Source organism: Brachyistius frenatus, unplaced genomic scaffold (genome assembly GCF_029030835.1).
Source record: "Brachyistius frenatus isolate BFR_SWC_R1_liver_20210118 unplaced genomic scaffold, ASM2903083v1 Contig_22, whole genome shotgun sequence".
Lineage (NCBI taxonomy): Eukaryota > Metazoa > Chordata > Actinopteri > Embiotocidae > Brachyistius > Brachyistius frenatus.
The window spans coordinates 4,423,192-4,445,234 of NW_027210621.1; the positions used below are offsets into that span (position 1 = coordinate 4,423,192).

General features: G+C 44.5%; 2 protein-coding genes across 3 annotated transcripts; both read right to left on the bottom strand.

The window, feature by feature from the left end:
- Positions 1–2,874: 2,874 nt before the first annotated feature.
- On the bottom strand, positions 2,875–9,737 carry znf711 (zinc finger protein 711). 2 transcript variants are annotated; one of them, XM_069697021.1, is made up of 8 exons: positions 9,586–9,737; positions 8,364–8,445; positions 8,162–8,247; positions 6,967–7,827; positions 6,721–6,876; positions 6,428–6,607; positions 5,951–6,085; positions 2,875–5,763 (listed from the first exon to the last, which is right to left on the bottom strand). In XM_069697021.1, exons 3-8 carry the CDS (start codon positions 8,238–8,240, stop codon positions 4,583–4,585), a joined length of 2,592 nt encoding a protein of 863 aa, XP_069553122.1. In that variant the 5' UTR covers positions 8,241–8,247; positions 8,364–8,445; positions 9,586–9,737; the 3' UTR covers positions 2,875–4,582. The 2 variants fall into 2 exon arrangements, with proteins under 2 accessions (XP_069553122.1, XP_069553121.1); XM_069697020.1 differs by having other exon boundaries at positions 8,162–8,265.
- A 597-nt stretch (positions 9,738–10,334) lies between these two features.
- On the bottom strand, positions 10,335–21,020 carry LOC138620076 (SLAIN motif-containing protein-like). The gene is made up of 9 exons (XM_069697016.1): positions 20,860–21,020; positions 19,618–20,282; positions 16,380–16,516; positions 15,458–15,586; positions 13,163–13,303; positions 12,610–12,939; positions 12,326–12,469; positions 11,459–11,756; positions 10,335–11,355 (listed from the first exon to the last, which is right to left on the bottom strand). The coding sequence occupies exons 2-9, from the start codon at positions 20,271–20,273 to the stop codon at positions 11,301–11,303; spliced, it is 1,890 nt and encodes a 629-aa protein (XP_069553117.1). The 5' UTR covers positions 20,274–20,282; positions 20,860–21,020; the 3' UTR covers positions 10,335–11,300.
- Positions 21,021–22,043: the final 1,023 nt, after the last annotated feature.

Genomic DNA, 22,043 nt, shown 5'->3' on the forward strand with positions numbered 1-22,043 from the left:
TGTGTTTGATGCTCTGCTGATTTCAAATAGGCAGACAAGAGGTTTGCAACTCACGGGAGGAGATAGTGTCTCAGCATACTCACCTGGGAGGCAAAATGGGCTTACTGTTGCTGCTGTAGCTAAAACAAAACACACACACACACACACACATGGATTCAGAGAAAAGAAACAACCAGACATGCTGGAATTGTTGGATAATGCAGCGACAAAAGAGCCGTCACTTAGCGGAGGACTTTATGGACATGTCTGCAAATTGATCTTTGCGGTTTCCGCTGACAAGCGGCAGCAGTAAGTGATTTATGAGATATTTTGTGGGATCAACAGAAATGACCCAGCTGTTGTATCCATTTTCTCAGGTGTTTCGCGGTGCCCGTCCGTACTGCTTCATTTCCCCTCAGCATGAGACATCGTGTATCTTTCGTGGCAGGTGACATGGAAGCAAAACAACAACACGTCAAAGTGAGGTTTTACAGTCGTACTGTAGTGTGTCGAAAAGAGTCAAATCCTCCACGGGCCTCAGTGAAGACAGAAGATGCAGTTGTTTTTTTTAAATAATACAACTACATAATGATGAGTTAACCAATTCACAATAATGAAATTAAAGTGGACATTTAACCAGCAGCCCTCACACACCCATTGCTACTCCAAACTTTTTTTTTAATATAATCAGTTTCTCGCTCTTTTTCCACTCGGTCTCTTTCAGCGGTTCCACTCCGATCTTCTAATAGGTCTGTTTGTTTCCTCCTTCTCTGATACTTGTCCCAAACAAATTAGATCATCTCTGTAAAATATACAACTCTTGATAAATGTGAATTCAACACTCATCGCCATCACTCATCAATCTTTTCCTTCTTTCCTACTCCCGATTCTGCAGTCCTGGGTCTGAATTTGAAGTAAGACCATGACTGAAACTCACTGTGTGAACAGGAAATTACTGTTACAAATTAAGGTTTTTTTTTTTTAAAAAACAAACAAAAAAAAAACAGGATATTCAATTTAAATAGAAAACAGTTTCAGAATTGATAGCGGCTGTAGAGTGTCCCATCAATCACATGATCAGATTCGAGCGTGCCCGCATTCACAGCACTGGATTTAGATTGTTATCTATCAAGCAAGAGCACGAGGATCTGCTCCAAATGTGTTCTGAAGCACGAGACAACAACCCCAAACGTACAGCCAGAGTCATACGGAACTTGAAGAGCAAGGAGCTCTGATCTCAGCCTCGTGGAGTCAGTCTGGGATTACATGAAGAACTGCAGCAGATTCTCCAAGAAGCAACACTCATCCTGCTGGTGAACTTTGAAAAAGCCTGTTTAGGTGTACCCGAGGGACACAGTGCTGTTTAAAAGGCAAAAGGTGCTCACATCCAGCCCTGGCGTGGTTTCGATTCGATCCGTTTACCGCGCCGTCTCTGAAGTTAAATGAACTCATTCCTGCCGTGCTTTTAGCTCCACTTTAACATATATTCAAAGAGACAACATTTCAGCCCCTGTTGCAGATCAAAATGTCCTGTATTGAAATAAACGTGTGGTTTTGAGTCAGTGTGCAGCTGTTGTTCTATTCATTAGCGCCGTTTTCCAGTAACTCTGCAGCTGCATGCCGTAGTCGGAAAAGAATACATGTAAATGACAAAATAAGTGATGGCTGAAATCCATCTAGCTGTTGCGTGGGTTTCAGGGAGTTGATACTGTGCATGCCGGCTCACTGTAACACCTGCTTTCCACAAGTTAGGATGGATGCTGAGAAGAAAAAAAAAAAAAGACTCATTCTAACATCTAGACACTTGTAACAACAGAAGGTGATTGATGATAGAATCAAACTGCTTCTCGTCCCATCATTTTTTTTTTTTCCTTCACAAGTGGCAGACATTATGAAGCCGAGTGGGAGGCAGATCTTACAAAGCGTGATGACTTCCTGAAGTAAGCGGTGGCTTCGAACTTACTGGAAAACACCCATTCAGATTCACTGCCGGCTTGAGAGCTGCGCAACTGTCAGCTCATTTCCTCCTCACTGTTGACTGAGCTTTGTGCAAAGCCATCAAGGCTCTGATCTCTTTGAAACACCTCCGCTGGTACAGTATGTTTCGAATCTACTCGCTGGGTTGGCAATGTTCTTAATGCCGAGAGATTGCATCATAGCATTTAGAAGAAAAATCTGAATGCATCAGCATGCCCAAAATGAGTTTAACCGAAAGCTTTGAAAGGCTTTAGTGTCTTTGGATTTTAAATCTGGAGCTTTCGGGCTGTTCTTTCTCTCCAATGCGCGCTGAAGTGGTAAAATATACAGTCTGCTGGTGCAGTGCAGTTCAGCTCTGCCTTCGCGTGCACTAAATCTTTCATCTCTGCACAGTTACGTGGGATGATGAGCGGGTGTAGAGGTGGAACTTTAAAACGTCCCTTTTACTAGGCAACCTCTGAACCTCAGAGCATATTCCATCATTTATCAACGGCTTGCTCAACTTGTTCAATCACTACAAATGTGCTTCATTGTGAACTCAATGCTGATGAAAGGACCCGCTCCAACTGAAGACAATCATTGGAGCTCAAAACTATAAAGACTATAAAGGCTAATGGCAGCTGTGGAGAACGACAACCCTGCGTGTACTCTTTGCATCAAGTCGGCCAGTAAACTTAAGGACAATAAAGGATGTCCGGCGGTTTGATCACTACCGTGTTCGTTCCTCCTAAGTTAAAGGGATGACCCGTGAAATTAAAAAAAAACAAATGTTGAAAACTCTTCAAGAAAACACAGATGAGCTAAAAAAAAAAAAAAACATTCAGTCGTGTAAGTGCATATACCGGTGTTAAATAGTGGTAAAAGTTCTAAATGGGCCTTTAAGATTTCCTTCTTGTTGAACAGAAAGTACAAAAAAGGTAAAAAGATAATTGTTTATTTTGGTTCTTCCCCACCAGTAGTTTATCCACAATCAGACCGAAAGAAAATATAGACTAAGGTACACGAAATGCAGGGATTTTTTAATATATACCACAATTAATTTCATGGAGACAGCATATGTGCATACTTTAAAGACTAATGCCAATATGTTGACCACCGACTTCAGGGAAATATATCCCATGCTTGGGATTTGGGTTGGGTTATTTAGGACTGTGGGACTAGTGTCTGGGAAACGTGTTAGTGAGCACAAACAAAACACAAAACCCAATCACAAAACAATAAATGGTTTCACCCACCACTTTCAATGACGAAGTAATGGATCGCACCCACTTGCTAGAGATAACACTCAAAACAATCTTTACCGTTACCCGCTCACAAAGCTCTGCAGGTGCTTATTATCTCTGGATAAATATACAAATATCCCAAGATAATAAACCACTATATTTGTCATTAAAATATATATATATGTATATATATATAAAAAAAAAAAAAAAAAATAAAAATAAAAAAAAAGATTAAAGTGCTTTCTACTGACTCAAACACATAATCTCTGAGAGAATGGCATGGATACAGCATGTTTGAGAGTTAAAAATCACTTATTTTCTGATTAGCTGTGTTCAGCAGTGCTTAAGGGATAAAGACAGACAGATGTAAGGCATGATTGCAATCAAACGGTTAGCTGGGAGTACATCTGTGTCATGGGCAACGTCACACATATGCGTGGCAGTCATGTATAACCAGTCCAGGGGTTATTGAACGTGAAGCCCACCATCTGTCATGTTCATATAATAATAATAATAATAATAATAATAATAATAAAAATAACAATAATAATAATAATACACCGGTCAATTATCTGCACCCTTGTGGCAGATATAAGAGCATATCTCTGTGTCAGAAATGTGTACACTAAAGGGATATTCTAATAAACCAACGGCAGCCTTCTCCTCCTTGCTAGACACTGTTGACCATACCAGAAAATATGATTCAACCTTTAAGACATAGTTAACAGAATACAGTCGATAATATTTATACATGATTAATTTAATGGAACTCCAAGTGTTCGAGCTTGGGAGGAAAATCCAACATGAGGAGAGTTCAACTGTTAGATTTAATGAAATATCTTTTCAAGATGCACTGTTTGTGTTAACATCAATGAAAACCCATTTTCAAAACCCAAATGTCAGGGTAAAAGCTGGTTAACAAGGGAAAAAAGATACGAGTCGATACTGCGGAGGCGAACGTCTCCTGTACTCATGTCACTGAAGAAGAACTAGCATGACGTTCACAAAGCACCGCTTTCTGGTTTATGAGACACAGTCATCTTCTTGCAGCATTTCAGCTGAGTGGGTATAAAAATATAGAGATTTGAAACCCTGAATAAATGTTCATATGTGATTTTTCTGCAACAAAAGACAATTTACAGCTGTCCCACTCAGTGTACACACTGTTTTTTTTTTTTTTTTTTTTTTTTAGGCTTCGCCCACATCTAAAATGTGTTCTTGCATTACACCTGGGGGAAGATGTTTATACCCAATACAACACAGAACACAGAACAGCAATTATAATGTTGTCGTCTTCATCAACTGCCTGCATCCGTCGTTTCTGTTAATACACTAAAATGAACTGTGGGTGTGTGACACAGATTTACTTGGGAAAGAGGAGTGTGTTTGTGTGCGCAATGACGTTACATCAACATGTCTTTGTGATGCCTGGCTATGTGCTGGCTCTTCTCTGAAGGCCTCCTAAAGCCCTTGGTGCAGTAGTCGCAGCGGTGCGGGTAGTCCTTGGTGTGAATTGAGATGACGTGGCGCTTGAAGCCAGAAGCGTCCGTACTGTTATACTCACAATACTGGCACTGATAAACCTTTCTACCACTGTGTGTCTTCATGTGCTTCTTCAGCTCGGCGGGCTGACGGAAGCCTCGCCGGCACCGCTTGCACTTAAAAGGGAGGTCCTTTGTGTGCAAGGACAGGATATGGCGACTCAGGGTGAAAGTGTCGGGAGCATTGAAGTTACAATGCCGGCACTGGTGCACCTTGTTGCCCTTGTGTGTCTCCGCGTGTTTCTTCAACTCTGACGGCCGGTGAAAGCCTTTCTCGCATACGTCGCACTGATGGGGAAAGTCCTTGGTGTGAACCGAGATAATGTGCCGCTTCAGGTCACTGGAGTTGGTGCTCTTGTGCTCACAGTGTGGGCACTGGTGGGTCTTGTGGCCTTGCACCATCTCTATGTGACGCTGGAGTTCCCGTGCATCAGCGTAGGCTTGGGGACAGTGGCTGCACTTGAAAGGCAGATCGGCACCGTGCTTGCTCTTGATGTGAGTCTTTAGGTTGGACTGATCTGCACAGCGGAACTCGCAGTGCGGGCAGTGGTAGGGCTTCTCGCCTGTGTGGGTCCGCATGTGTTTCTTCAGCTCCGACGGGTGACGGAAGCCTTTGGCGCACTCGACGCACACGTGTGCAAAGTTCTTACTGTGCACGGCCAGCAGGTGGCGGTTGAGGAGACCCTGTTCCGCTGTCTCGTAATCGCAGTACTTGCAGTGATGGAGTTTGGACTCCCGGTCCTTGACGATGAGCTTGTCGGAGCCCAGCGGACTGGACTCGTGGTAGCGCCGTGTGTACTCAGTATATTCTGGAGATCGCTCACTGTTATGGCTCAGGAGCTTGTGACTCTCCAAGTGGTTGTGGAAACTGACCTTCTTGTTGGTGGTAAAGTCGCAGTCCGTACACTGGTACTTCTTCTTGAGGAGGTGGTCCGGGTGGTTCTTCATGTGGCATTTGAGGAAGCCCCGTGAGCGAAACTTCTTCCCACAGATGTGGCAAGGGTAGACGGTCAAAGGCATTCCATCTGGTCCAATTATAACAGCTGGAGGAGAGGATTGAAAAAAAAAAAAAACAGCATAAAATAGTGCAATCAAACTTTAGTGTAAAGTTTCTTCAACGTGAATTTTCCAATCATAGAAATCTTTGGCACTTGGTTTCATTGTTTTTGGCGATACAAAAAAGAAAATGCAAAGCACACGTTTTTCATCAGTAGTAAATGTTGATCATACCAGTCTGACACTGCCGCGTGTCTCCTTTCTTCTTTTTCTTAGCTTTGGGTTTGAGGGCACGGTTCGCACCCAGCCCCTCACGGATTTGCAGAAAAGGTGCAGCCGCTCCATTCTTCACCTGATCAATGGTATTGTCTGCACAGACATTGCGACAGTTTCAATTATCAAGAGGACGGACAACAATATTTCATTTTACTTTCATTATGAGACCTGCTAAAATTCGTTATTTTAAAAGCTACGTTTGCTAGACACCACTGTCACGTTTTAAACATGTTGTGTATCCAACTTGTGACGTTTGCGGTAAAAACGGTCCATAAACAGACAAAAACATCTTGCTGCCGTCATACAGCAATCTCCTCCTTCTGATTTATTTTGAACAGTCGGAGAGCATTTCTTCGACTTCCTGTTAATTTACAGGGAACACAACCTGTCGGAAAAAAAAAATAAACCAAATGCTTTGTCACAAAATAAACATACTGATGTCATCATCGTCATCATCTTCACTCTCATCGTCATCATCCTCTTCTTCTTTCGGATGGTTCTTGACTGCCATGTAGACCATCTTGTCACGGCCGACTCCCAGTCTGCCCGATGATGCTGCTTCTAGATCAGGATGGCCATTCTGGTAGTCGTCCTCGGTTATGACTTCTGTTCCACCTGGATATGGAAGAAAATAATATCGTCTCTGCCACGATCCGCATTTATTTGAACACAAACGAATCTGGAGGCAAGTCATTGTTTTCCATGAGACTAAGAAAGAGGTCACTTGCCTAAATCATCATCTGCTTCAGCTTTAAAGATGTACACTTTGATGACCTCAGAGCCGTCCTCCTCCTCCTCCTCCTTGGATTCCTTGTCTTCCATTACTTCAGTGCTGATCTCAAGGGGAGTGTCTCCGATGTCCAACTTCTCTCCCACCTCATCCACTATAACACGACAAACACCACTGGTTATGTAAACGTATTACAAAACTTTATAAATGTCAATTGCCTTTATAAAATGACATGCTGTCTTACAGGAGATCATGAGGTAATCCTCAGAGCTGCTTCTTGCATCATCGTCCTCGTCTGTCTGCAAGGGAACAGCCTCAGTTGGCAGCTGTTCATGGATTATGGTCTCAGAGTTGCCCTCTGTCACCATCAACCCCTCTGACACAAGCTGGTGGTCCAGGGTGGTGTCCTGGTGCTCAGAGAGCAGCTCCGCCACAAACACCTGGTCTGACATGTCGTGGTGGTGGTGGTTTGAGTCCTGGATGAGGTCTGAGGTTAGGACATGGTGGTGATGGACGTCCAGAGCTTCCTCTATCGCAACCTCTGTCCCCAGAATATTGTCGGGCATGATTACGCTGTGATCGGAAGACACCATGTCCTCGCTGGATATTTCATGGGCCTCTACTCCTTGAGACTGCAGACTTTCCACATCTACCTCCAGACCCTCTACAACCTCTGCCTCTAAGCCCTCCACTTCCACCTCCTCCTCAAGGCCCTGAACAACGTGAGCTTCCAGGCCCTCCACGTCCACCTCAGTTTCCAGGCCCTCTACCACTTGGGCTTCCAGGCCCTCCACTTCCACCTCCCCATCTAGGCCCTCAACAACCTGAGCCTCCAACTCTACCACCTGTGTCTGTAGTTCTTCAACAACTTCTGCCTCCAAGCCCTCCACATCAGCATGTAAGCTCTCCACCACTTCGGTCTCCAGTCCTTCAACCACCTCGGTCTCCAGGCCCTGCACCACTTGTGTTTCCAGACCTTCCACCTCGAGTTCATGCTCCAGCAGGATGCCTTCGTCCGTCATCACATCAGAAAGAAGCATACCCTCAGGCACAGACACCACAATGTGCTCCCCATCGATGTGAGCCAGACCTCCCATGCCTGCAACTGTAATCACAAGATACAAAGAGCAGTTCATTAGAAGGAGCTTTTAAATCACAACTAACGCTACAACCCCGGTTACATGTTTCTGAGGATGCATCACCTTCTTGTTGTTGTCTGTGTACAATTAAAAGCCAGTTGATTAAGCTCAATGGCATTTGCACTGTCAACTGCACGGCTACGTGGAGAGGGTCTCATCAAGATTTTTACAAAAAGCAGACTTCTGCTTTGACTTTATTTACACATGTGGACAAATTTGTTTTAGGTTACGTATTGCACGCTGAGATTAAATGCTATGTTTCATATATTGGTGTCAAGCTTGTCCTGTTCAACCACCTACCAAAGTCTTGCATGATCATAGCATGGGGCATCTTCAGCTCCTGAGTGTGTAGCTCCAACACCCCTCCTCCTTGATCCATGTTTTTACTCCGTTAAAAAAAAAGACTGAAAATTACAGTATACACTTCGTTAGCCACCCGCTTAGTTTGTGTTCGTTATTAAAAATGAAAACATTGATACCACAGCCAGTATTAAATACATACCTTCACATTTGATGGCAAAACCTTCACAATAAAACCAACAGGATATCTGAGGAGCTTCCTTCCATCAAGGTAAACAATCACTCTGACAAGGAACAAAAACAAAAAACAATTGGTACACATACTCGGGATGTTAAACTGAAAGCAACAAAGAATATGTCACGGGTTAATGTTTTGCAGTCTGATGGTATGGCAGATAACTATAAACGTCCTACATAGTTTTTTTTTTTTTTTTTAATAGTTTATTTCAAAGCACTTTCACCACATAACATCGACCTCTGTAAGACAGAAGGTAGAAAACCTTCTTCTCCCGCTGGAGGAGGTCAGCTGTGTTGTTGACTACCGGCTCCATCCATCGCCCACTTCGGGTACTACACGCAGTCTCAAACCTGAGGGACATGTAGCCGATGTTACACCTGGAGCTGGTTGAGCCTGATGGCTGGAGCCAAACTAAGACAAAAGACTTGTCCCACTCAAGTGTGCACGCAAGGCGAGATCTCGCAGGCAAATCGGCTCTGGCAGCTCCTGGAGGAATCAGTCCTGCTTTTGTTGTGTGGGAGGAAATGCACGGTCGTCACATGACGATTCAAAAATAAGGCTAATATATGTCTCGTTTTGTCTTGTGGTGACGTTATGAGGGTCTTGATTTTTTTTTAATTTGTTTTTTTGTTTGTTTCCAGGGTAAAAGACGAACACTGTGCAGCCTCACCAAACCATTCAAACCCTCTTACGGTGTTTGCACAAAAAAAAAAAAAAAAAAAAAAGTAACACATGCTTTCGGGGGTTATGATGAAAGTACCGCGGTTATGCAACGCGCACCAGGACGGCTACCGCCCTCCACCCACCGCGGCTAACTTAGCAAAGCGAAGCTAGGGCTGATTCTCCGAGCGCCATTTTGTTTTAGCATAAAGGCTAAATCCGAGGAACTCGATAACCACGCTAATATGACGAGCTTTAAAAAAAAAAAAAAAACACGCCCGCAACACAAGCGACATCTCAAAATGCTTAATGAGATTATTCTTCGCACGCCGTCGCTTTTAACCCGCGACGACCGACCGGCCGTCCGTTCGGCTAGCTAGCCTGCTAAGCTAAAGGCGGAGCGGCTCCGTCGCCGCATCGTCTCCATGTTGTTCCTCCAGAGGGCTGAAAGAGGCCCGCTACGTCCGGGCTGGGCCCCCGCGTCTTATTCCGCGTGCCTTTTTAATCGATCCAAAATTATTTTTACCTGATAACGTCGTCTTCTGTCTCTACCGGCGTCTGTCCCCCCCCCCTCTCAGATTTGTCTGTTATTGTTTTTGGTTTATTTTTGACGGTAAGCTAAGTGCGGCCTGCAGTTTTGGATCCCCGGGCGCCCTTTGCTAGGCCTCGGCCAATCAGCTTGCTTCCTGACGAGCGGAGGGAGGGCGGGGGGGGGGGGGTGAGGCGGAGGGGAGGTGTGTATGTGTGTGTGTGTGTGTGTGTGTGTGTTGGGGGGGGGGGGGCAGACAATGCGTGGCCTCGTTTACCGCTGATCCTTTTACTATTTGCGTCATGCATAAAGAGAGCAGAGTTACACGGACGCAGTCGCTCTCTTTAAACAGGCGCGTGTTGACGAGCTGCTTCTGAGACACGACATCCAACACACACACGACGAAGACAAAATAAAGATAATAAATGCGCCTTTTTTTTTTTTTTGCACGCTGCGCGCTCGGACTTTGTACGCGCACATGAGGCCTGTAGGCCATTTTTTTTTTTTTTTTTTTTTTTTTTTTTTTGGTCACAAGGGGGTGGAGGTAGTAGCGGAGAGCTTTCGTTTGAGAAGAGGCTGCACCTCAGGAAATACCCGCGAGTTGGTGATGGTACCTGCTGCTGTGCTGGGGATGGACTGTATACGAAGTGTGATTAATTAGCCTGTGATGCAAACAAACACTGGACTTGGCATGCATGGATTAAAAAAAATAAATAAACAAACATACAATTACAGTTTCAGGGTCATTTTTTTTTTCTTTTATTCATTTTTATTACAGCGCCTCGTTTTTTTTTCAGAGGCACTCTTCATGAGGGTGCATAGCTGACTAAGGCACACGGCCTTTGTGCATAAACATTTTATTTATTAGTGGTTTCCAGAAGTAAAACCTCAAATCCACCCCTAGATATGCAGTAAAAATGCCTTGAAAACTCAGTACAGTACCTTTAATGACTCAAGATTACTTCTGGAATTAAAGAGTTGCAGCTGTAATGCACCTTGGCACAAACCTTTTTGTTTTTTCCCCAGTTTTGTATAATTCATAAGGGCAGTGTGGTTTACAGGAGTTGCATTGCTGTGTAAGCAAATAGCAAAACACAAATACAACACAAATCTAAAGATAATTTCACGAATGAACCACTCAAACATTCGTACATTTGCACAGGTCTTTGTGGGACACGTGGAAGATTTGTCATATTGCAGTTAGATAATGATGAAAAGGCTTATTGGGCTAAGGGAAAACAACAAAATCAAGCATGCAATACTCAGCACCTTCATTTAGTAGTAGTTCACACAGAAAAGGAACAAACCAGCAACGTCTTCATTAAAATTGTCTTCATATCAATTCGATCAACAGAACAGTAATACAACTCTTATTATTCCAGCAGTTTCTCACAATTACCATACAAAAATAAGTAAAATTGACAATTCTTCTGGAAGCCTCAAATTGGTCCATATCACAAGTGGAGTGTGCATGTGTGTCTTCTTGTCTGCCTACACATCCTCTCTCTTTGTGTGGGTTGACAATGTTTCATGCGAGGGAAAGAGATCAACTACAAATCCAGTGCAGCCCAGCGCTCCAGTCTGAAATGGGGGAACCGAGAGGTCGTATGACACAGTTGTGGACACAGTGGCTGTGTTCTTTGTATCGAGAGGTAATGGGGAGAGGTCAGGTGAGGGTTGCAGCAGTGAACATCCTTCATCACCGGGAGAACTCAGTAACAGCCATCTTTCCAGGATTCATCTGAGATTTTAGTCATGCCCAAAGACCTGTCAAGAAAATAGGAAGTATCAATCCAAATGTACCGCTATCAAAAGGACTCACTCTTTATCATCTCTCCATTCCTTAATACCTTTCTTTGTAAGCACTCACCTCCTGGGAGGGTGTGAAAGTTTACTTCTTGTGGAGGCTGACGGCACCGCTTGACCTCGCCCCACTGCAGGTCTTCCTCCCCCAGTTGATGCCCTCCCGGGTACAAAGGCTCCTCCGTTAGCGGAACCTGGCGACTGGACCCTGCGGCCCCCTCCTGCAGGCGGCGTTTGGATAACAGGTAAACCTCTGGGCGGCTGACGACCAGCTGCCATGGAGACCACAGGACTGACGGCTTTGACCGGAGTCCGCAGGGAGAGAGGAGACTGGCCATTGCCGCGCAGCCGACTACATGCAATACCTGGAGTGGACGAGAGACACGGTGGTATGACAGAGTCTCAATGCAGATTGCTTCTTTAAGACAAGTTGGGAAATCCATTTGTGGTATATAGGAGTTGCAGACAAGCCTGGGCGGAGCAACGCTGGATTATCAAGGTGAAGTGGAATAATCATGGAGCAGGTAAGTGAGAAGAGGGTCACCTGAACATTACCTGGGAATCTCAGGAGAGAAAGAAGGAGGGCAGAATTGGGGATGCTTTGTGAAACTAATTAGTTGTGACACGTATTTTCTGAGCTGGTTAAAGATGATAACTTGTGCGGCACTGTCAAAGTTACATCTTCATTGGTATATCAGACCACTGAAAGCCTTTTTTACATCGATGTCCTTTAAAAACATTCAAGATACAGAACTACTCCTAAAAATAAAAAGTGCTTTATTGCGCTGCTAGAGGTAAAATATTTCACACATACGCAGAGGTTAAAAGGAGGTAAAGGTGGTTGGATAAAAATGACATGGGGCTATATGAGAGGAAATGCGGGTGTCGTTATATCGGTGGAGAGGTGGGGAGCAGGTGAGGAGGGCGGGGTTACCTGTGGAGGGGGAGTGAGTCAGGTGAGACATGCGGTTGCCAGAGCTCTGGAGGTTAGCCTCCATGCTGCGGCTGTTTCTGACTGCCTCCAGGGAACGTAGGCTGGTGCGGGGAGCCAGATTAGGCATGCTGTGCCTCAACTCCTCTGGAACCACACACATACAAGGCATTCAACCACAACAGAATACGTATCAGCACAACTTTTGCACAAGAATTTCTGTGATCTCCGCGGTGATCTTCTTGACCTCGGGCCAAAATGCTGGATTATTACTGGTTACTGCCTACCCTCGCTCTTCGCAAATTTGAGAAGCTCTGCACTGGGGCCCTGCAGAGATCGTCTGGGTGCTCTTGAGCGCGGGGCCCCGAGTCGGCTGCTGTATTCCTGACCGTGGTTGGACGTTGAGGGAGAGAGGCACCGTGGTGAGCCTAACGGCGAGGGGGTGAAGCGATGTCGTCGCTGGGGCATGGAGCCAAACTCATCCTCTTCGTCCTCCAGGCTGTAAGTGTCGAACTCCTGGTCGCTGTACGTACCGCCGCGGCGCAGGGACTGCAGAGATGCTGTGGAGCTGCGGCGTGACGCAGACGCTGAGCTGGAGGCATAATCCTGCCTCAGACCTGCCACCAAAAAAATCCGGGGAGCCATGCAAACACGCGTTATACACGACGACTCGTGCACATTTAAAAATCACAGAAAACTGTGCAGGGCTTCAAAAGACCGTCAAAATATCTCAACCCTTTGAAGTGGAAGAAAATGTTTGCAGCGAGGAAACTACGCTAGTCCAGCTGCCATAAACGGTGAATAGCGAAGACATTTACATTATGTGACATCTCTACTCACTTTCTTCCTGCAGGCGAGCCATGATCTGGACATCAGTGAGGTCCTGCAGTTTATAACCCATCGAGATGGAGTCGTCTGATGTGCTGAGCTCACTGTCTATGGAGGACTGGGAGCTCAGGGCTGAGTGCACGCTCGTGACACCTGTAAACACAGCGGGATCCCTGTTACAACAAGCTGGAGCTCACAAATAAAAAGCAACAAGAGGGACCACAGTTTCTGAAAGTTATTTATGGCAGCAGCGCTCCCCATAAAGAAGCAACCAATGCCACTACGCCTTCATAGTCACTCATAAGTACTTATCAGAATATTGCACAGAGTTCAATTTGTAATGATCAGAAATAAACCTTTCGCAATGATATTCTTTATAAACAAAGTGACAGTTTTTCCTTCAGTGTGCACCATGAAGGTGGCAGAACTGTACTCAGCACAGGGTGATAACTAGCTTTCAGAACAATAGCAGCCCAGAATAAAACGAGAACCTGGACGTGAGCCTCAAAAGTAGCTGGTGGTGTGCGAGTTATAACTCACTGCCTGCATCAGGACAACTTTGGATTTAATATTCAGCAGGTGGATGTGCATTTTAAGGCCTCAGAGTGACCCTGCCCATATTTAAGAATTTACGGTCGGACTTTGGCATGTTTAAATCAACATGCATCTCCACCCTGACTTCACTACAGCTTTGTTCAGCAGCATGACTCTGGAGAGGTTTGTCTGCTGACGATGCCCTGATAAATCTGTACCAAAGTTGCCCTGCCAGGCACGTCTGTCTGACACAGGCCTGACACGCAGACAGAGACAAATGAAAGACAACATCATCATCCAGCGGCATTTGGTTATGTAAAAAGTCTGGGATTAGATAATATCACCACCCACAAGCCAAGCATTTACAAATTCATGCAAAGATTTGTAATCTAAAAGGTCTTCCAAACAAAATGAGCACTGTTGCTCAGTTGCACAGTGACCTGCAAGATATTGTGAGAAACAAACAATTGTAGAGTGACTAACAACAACTGTCAACGTCAAGATCCAATATTATACAGTGTACTTCACACAGGTTAGCGTTTCCAAACACGCTCAATATACCAATGGTTTTATCCCCTGATGTACAAATTACATACATTTTGCATAATTACTGACCATCTTCCAAAGTACACTTGTGTTATCTACCAGGCACACTCAGGTTTCCCCTCATTTCAACACAACATGAAGATCAAATTTGAAGAGAAGTTAAAATGCTTAATGTCGTCACAGTGAATATCATGTCTGTTTTTTTAGATAACCAACGTGTAGGGATGGGTTTCAATATCAGTACCTAACCGACTAGCTGATTGTACACAGAGACTCAGTTACTGTAGTGCAGGGGTCGCCAACCTTTTTTCCTCTGAGAGCTACTTTTACAAAATGAGAGTCCGTGTGCTCTGTTTATTCATAGCTGAGCTCCACCAAACCAGCTGAAGGAACATCTTTTATGTGGACAATAACAAATTGATATTAAGCACACATACTCGCAAGTAGCTCGCAAGTTACTGGTTGGAGACCCCTTCTGTACTGCGTGCAACTTAAGACAGGTATGTGACTAAACATTTTTTTCAAAAAAATTACATAAGGTGTTGTCAAGTAAAATTTAGTAAAGCTAAAACAAAGTGATTTCATCTATGTAGGGGAGGCCACCAAAATACTCTGAGAGCACTAGAGAGTAAGTAGAGCCCGTGTTCGCGAAACACGTAGTAAAGGTTTCAAAAAGTGTGGATGTACCCTATGGTATAGAAATTTTGTACCCAATGACAACACATTTTTTGGAACTAGATCGTATCGAAGCAATTCGGTCGGTGCCATAAAGATGTGAAAGTTTGGTCAGTGCTCCCTGCGTTATTGTCTTGGTGCAGAGATGTAGCTGAAACCTTGGACAAATGCTATAGATCAGTGTTTGTCATGCGGAGGTGTGTAGGCTGAGGAATAGCAACCTTTGTCATACAATAAGTTACCAATTTCACATTGACCTGTATGGGGAAGTCATATTTCCTTATTCATCTGTGAATATCAGATAATAAAATGACAGGTCACCTGGTAGGGGGTAGAAAATCAAATCAAAATGTACATTAAGTTTTGGAAAATGGTTTGTAGCAATGTGCAGTACATGTATACGATAAAGAGGGTAAATCGTGCAAAAATGCCAGAGTAGTTCTTCAAATGTACCAGTCAGTCACATCCTGACAATAACTGACGTTATTCCCACTTTTGTGTTGAGGAGGAAATTGAGGAGGAGAAGCACGGTGTGTTAATGTCATGCCATACCTGAGTTGCCACAGGTTAGTAGGGATTTATTAGTTGATTTGTGGTACCCAGGAGAGATCAGGCCTGAGCCTGCCGCGCCTGCCGAGCCTGCCTCTGACGGGCTGCTGTACATGTTCCTCCATCGAGACGCTGAAGGGGACAGGACAGGAGAGATCAGATATTCTGAGAGGAATATACACCCCGCCCAATATGTACACAGTGTGATGTTATGAGTAATAGAAGGTTCGTTGTAAATCATTACACACAAGTTATGAGAACAACTTGACACAATATTGTCAAGCCTACTATATAAATATAATGTTTTCAATTCAGATGTGTTTCTTTTTCTAATAAGCTTCATGCACCTTTACTGCTAACCCACTAGTTTCAGGACTTTAAGTGAAGCATGCTCTTTTGCCACCAGGTAGTTTCATAGCCTGGTGCTGCCGGTAAAAAACAAAAACAAAGGAGAGATGCCCCAGAGGGGGAAGGTAATGAAATCCAGCCTATGACTTCATGACATTCAGCCCTGGTGTGAATAGCTTTGTTGTTCAGGTTCTGCAGTGTGCAGGATGTAGGAGGATACATAATGAATGAGGTCTGTTGGATCAGGTGCAAACTTCTGTCCACACATAGACGCCTATACACATCCACCAACAGTACTGAGGCTTTGTCATACAACTTGAGGACAGAACATGCACAGCAGGGGTGAGCAGTAAATACGACCGCAGCACATTCACACAATGGAGTAGAGACCATATCCAAGTATTGAATGTGCTGATTTAGGTGCCTGAACTTTGGTTTAGAATCTCTCAAACAGGGAAAGAAAAGCTCCTTTGCATTAAGAAAGATTGTTCAACTTTGGGCTTGCATATGGTCTGAATAAAAAGGCAGATCAATAACTACTTTGGTTCAGATAATTGAAAGAGTTTCAAATGCATACACTGGTCCAAGCGGCTGATCAAGGTCCGACAAGCTATTTCTGTCTCCGGGCTGCGATGATCGAGGACCTGCCGGCACCACTTCAGGGGAGAGTCCGGGCCTGGATCTACTACTTGTTTTTTAGGAGACACATATAACCTAAAGGGAGAAAGCACAAACTTATTGTTAAACCAGGGAAGTGAAAGAGATGGAAAACTGAGGTATAGCCAAAGAACAAAGCTTTATCTGCTTCTTATTAAACATGCTTGTTAAGTAGACAAATGAAAATTAGAACAAGCTTCAGATTAGTGTGGACAGTTGGCGTGCAAGGTATGCACTTAATAGCACTGAGCGAGCCATGTAGTGTAGGAATGTGTTTCAGAAATGTGCATGGCATAAGACTCAACACAGGCAGAATGAACACCTGAACACTGTGCTGCAGCGCACCCGGCACGCAGACAAGCAGGCTGTTTTGTTTGAACTGAATGACGTAATAAAACCAAACAGTGAGTGATCAAATACCATGAAGGAAGCGCTGCATCTTTGAACAACTTTCTTATAGCCTACACCTGGTCCTGGTCTAATCTTAATCCATATTTGCCTCATCTACTGTTTATGAGAACTCGGGCTCCTCATGAAATGTGTGAAAACCATTCGTGTCCAAAGACCGACTGGAGAGAGAATTTCAGATTTAAGTGGTGTACCAGGGATGCTGATGGTGGATAACAAAAATATGGCATCTTTTATTCCTGCTATCCGTTTGAATTACGCACCACTGCAAGAAACATCTTCAGTAGCATCTAGAAAAAGGACAAATCTGTTTGCCTACGACGGTGTTACGCAGCCTCAGCTTCTGCGCCCTCTGTAACGTGTCTAATGTTGTCCCAGAGAGAGCAAACAACCATTAAGTCACCACAAGCATTGCACTGGCGATTGATCCTTTGAGTTGGACACACAAAAGGCCCCGGACTGACCGGTTCTGCACCAATCAAGCACAAATCATCTTCCCATTGGGCCAACACAAAGGGACCCAACTCCCATTGGAATGAGCAACAATACAGAAACCAATATTCAGGTCACACATCCTGCCAGAGAGCACAGCTTCTCAGTGGGGAGTGTGTCTGTGTCTGTGTCTGAGTGTGTGTGTGTGTGTGTGTGTGTGTGTGTGTGTGTGTGTGTGTGTGTGTGTGTGTGTAGGAGGGTTGGGTGTTTCCACCTGCACTTATGCTGATCACAGCCAGGTCGCATATGTCCGGATAGAAGTAGCCGAATGGAAACAGCCTCTTACTTTCTACACAAACCCTCCTGTGCTTTGGGCTGATTATACTTTGTTACTGCAGGTCTTCGACCGTCGCTACATTCAGATTACTGCTTAATCCTACAATTATTCCAGAGTACACAGACTCACCCTACAGGATGTCATTAGGGGTTGCTGGTTTGCAAACAGTAGTCACTACAATGTTAACACTGATGATGGAACAATCTTTTACTGTTATCCGAAAGTAACTCTCACAAAAACGTGTGCTCTTTTCCTCTAAAGCTGAGCCGGGTCATCTGCATTCATCCAGTGGCATCACGGAGCCTCATCGACATAAATCAACCGCAGATTCAGGTTTATTGTTATAAAATACACATTATATTGCTCGACTGTGTGAAGAGCAAAAGTTAGGGGGTTTAAAACTGAGTCTTTGTGTGGAATCAAAGTGGCCCAAGATGGCATTTTGCTAAACTGAAAAGTTTCTGAATAAGATTTCCATATGTAAACAAACAGCCGAGAAGAAAAATGGACGCAAATGCAGAGCACATTGGACATTTACATGTCAGTTTTGAATTGAGTTGAAATACAAATACGGGCTGAAATACAAAAGTGGAGCTCCAGTCTTCTTTCTCTACTTCTTTAAATGTGTGCTATTAAGAGCCTAATTATTCTCTTGCACTATCAATAAATAGAGTCCCTGTTGCACAGTGGGGGGTGGGCAACAGGGAGGGGCTCAGATCACATGTTCTACAATCCCACCCAAAGCAGTTTAGCCGTGCGGCAGCGTCCGGCCCGGGGCAGTTCAGATTATGTTGCTATTAGGATTACTTCATGTTTTGGCGATGATAACCTCACAAAGCACATACGGTATGGCTAATGATACCAAACTGAAAATAACTCATGAATGGTCTGACTGTTAAGCTCCGCGGCTCAGCTGCTTAAGTAGCCATTGGGAACACAATATGGTAACTGTTTTGTTTTTTCGGTACAGCATACACAATCATGTCTACTCTAACTGGTGGCATAACAATAATATGGATGAGTAGTAGCTGATCCCCTGTTACTGTTCCTTTGGGGTAGTTACATGCAGACAATTAAAACTGGAAGAAATGAGCAAAGTCCATCATATTTCAAAATAAGACAGGCTTTTTAGAGGCTTCAACATCACCTTCATTCAGGGTGTCATTACTGCACTTACAGCTTGGTTGATCTTTAGTAGATTGTATAACGAGGCTTGGCAGAAAATCTGTGTAAGGTCAAGTCAATAATAATAATAATAATAATAATTTTCTGAAACTGCTTTTCTCTGCCCTGACAACTCGTCTTGTGACTGCAGCATATTTATTAATGCTTCAGTTCAACAGCTGCTTCCTTTGTCTTCACCTTAACCTGTCTAACAGGTCATCTACCTGTGGTTTATCTTGGCCCGAGAACTCAGGGTCAAGTTTAAGAGGAATAAAAAGCAACTCCTTGTTCAACTTTTCAAGTTATCTGCTTATGAAAGTAACCACACAGACTCCTCTGTCTTCTCGTCTTTTTTTTGCCCCTTTTTTTCTCAATTACCAACATCATATTTTCCTCCCCAGGTTACAGAAAATCCTCAGAACTGGTGTTTGAAATGTCACTGCCATTATCAAGCAGCGCTTTTAAAGTTCAGGAAAACACACTTTGCTTGTGTGGAAGAGGAAAAAAGGCAGTTAATGCGTCAGCTCAGCAATGAGTCTAATTTTAAATCTGAATAACCTAATGCTATAATGTCACAGGCCCGTGGAGGAGTAACACACATTAAAACCAGAGGTTAATATAAGCAAAAGCATAACAGGAAACGTCCCACGAAGGTAGCAACGTCTGTGCACTGCCGCATTGTGTGAACACCACTTGTCTAATCTGCAAATGTTGAGCAGCACGGGTAAAGACAGAAATAGATTCTGAATAACCCAAACAGGTGGGATCAAAGCAGAACTAGAGACCAGAGACAGGTAGTGCAGATAAGAAGACATACCAACTGTCCTCGTCCTCTACTTCTGCACACTCATCCTCCAAATCTAGGACATCCACTTCATCCAGTGCGGTTTGCTCCACCCCGGAGTCGCTCTCTGCAAGGGTCTCCGACTCGTAACTTCCCTGAGAGGGGCTCTCTGGTGTCTGGCTTTGCCCCTCAGACTGTCCTGCTCCGTTGCTGCAGGTCAACCTTAGAAAGCCCCCACATGGACCCCGATCCTCCTCCTCCTCCTCCTCCTCTTCCTCCAGCCTGTTGGCCACAGGCAAAGGGGACATCTCCTCACCGCTGCTGCTGTCCTGAGGCGGTGACAGCTTCAAGTCTGTGCCGCTCAGCTCACCACTGTCCTCCAACCTGAGGTGGGAGTTGGTCACCCCGTCACAAGTCAGCCTCTCGTTGAAGTTGACAGCAGCCAGGTTGCTGTTCGCTCCTCTGTGGATGACGGTCTTGCTTCCTCTGTTTCGCAGGGACTCATTCTGGACCTCCAATCTGCGCACCAGCTCCTGCAGCTTCCGGACCTCCTCCAGCTCCACCTCTGCCAGGTCTTGACCCCCCTCTCCTACCGCTTCCTCGCACCCGGGCTCGGAGCTCTCCGTGAGGCCGGCGGCACTTCCATTTTCAGGCTGGGGGACCACGCTGGCACTGTCCGGGACCACCATGCTGCCACTCTGTAGGAGCAAACAGTGGTTACGGCACATGCGCAGGAAACACTCAACCCACCATGAGACTGTTGAATGAGGACAAGTTAACTGGCAACACAACAACAACCAACCAACCAAAACACACATGTCAGCATCCTCTCATTACTTCAACTACATTCAAATCTGTCGGCAATAAAAAATAAAAAAAAAACCGGAAGCACGCCAGCTCGCGGGAGACAATTAAAACTAACGTTCACTTATTTACATGACGCCAAACACTTGTTTTCCCGTCGATAGCCTGTTGACCCCGCAGCTGCAGTTACAGTTGCACAATTAGCTTCACTTGTGCATCATGAAACCTGCCACCGAGCCCACAAACCCGCAGCGGCGCAGTTATATCGAGACAAACGTGACTAGTATAGCTCGCTAATGGTCGCTGGCTACGCGTGCAATCAACAAAAACAACCGCGCCGGTGATTGAGCCGTTTTTTTTTTTTTCTCCCCCTCAAGCGAGCTGGTGACCTGAGCCGGCCCGCCGCTCGCAGCTCAAACTCCCCCCCGGTGCACCAGCGACCGCATGAATGGAGAAGCTAATTACAACCACCTGAAACGGCCCGTGGCTCGGTCGTGATTGTCCAGGCTCCGGGATGACTCCGTCACCAGCTAGTGACCCATGTCGTCTTGCTGCATCAGTACCAGCGTCCACCACACCGCTCTGCTAACTAGCTCGATGATGGACCTTAGTTAGCCCAGTGAGCAGACCTGCAGCGGCGCTCGCCGCTCGCCCCTCCCCCTCTGGGTTTTCCCCTGTCATTTAGCGCCCCCCTGTGCGGGGACGTGGTACTGCAACAACATCTTTTTGTAATACTGTACTGTATATATATATATATAGTAACCACGGGGTGTTGCTTGAAAGTAGGAAACCCAACAAATATGTTTGCGCCATGACTAACTGCAGTGAGAAATGACAGTAATTTTTTTTCCCACATATAAGCAGATAGTTTGAATGAAGAAGTGCTGTTGACTTTTTCAGATGTCTATTGATATTCTATTTAACTGCAGTAGAGAACAAGGTTATATATCCTATTATCACTTGAGTTAACCGACAAAATATTTTTGGTTTGATTGAAACTTTTAAGCTTTACAAAAGAAAGAGAAAATAGATTACAAACTGGACTATCTATAATGAATATCAGAATTTGGATATAGTCAGCGGTATGTCACCCATTGGAGGGTAATCATGATCCCAGGAGTTCACACAACTGCATGGGACCTACAGGGGGTCCAGAAATCCTGAGTGGAACACAATCTAGTCATGAATGCTTATTAACAATGTTTGACTTCACTGTATCTGTGCATAAAAAAAACTGCCAGATAGTGAGGTTGAGTTTTTATATGAATATATCAAATGTGTTAATGATGTTAAGATTAACAAAATAATATTAAGTCGTTGCAAACTGTAGTTTACACAGTGGTTGTTTTGCTATTATCTTAACTTTGTCTTCATTGCCTGTAAGCTATACAGCAGATGGGCAGATAGGTTGAGATACACAAAGTAGAGGTCACGTCTACTTTATTTCTACCTATTATTAGGGGACAAGGTGAAGTTAAGGAAGCATTCGTGTTCCCAAAGGAACCTGTATAACTTGTTTGGCAAAAGACAAGAATATCATCTTTGTCACAAAAACAAGTGAAAGTTTTAGCAGTTCATTGAGTGTCTGTTTATATGTTTGATAAATTAGTTGTGTTTTCGTGTTCTGTTTGATGTGGTGCTGTAGTCTGTTGTCA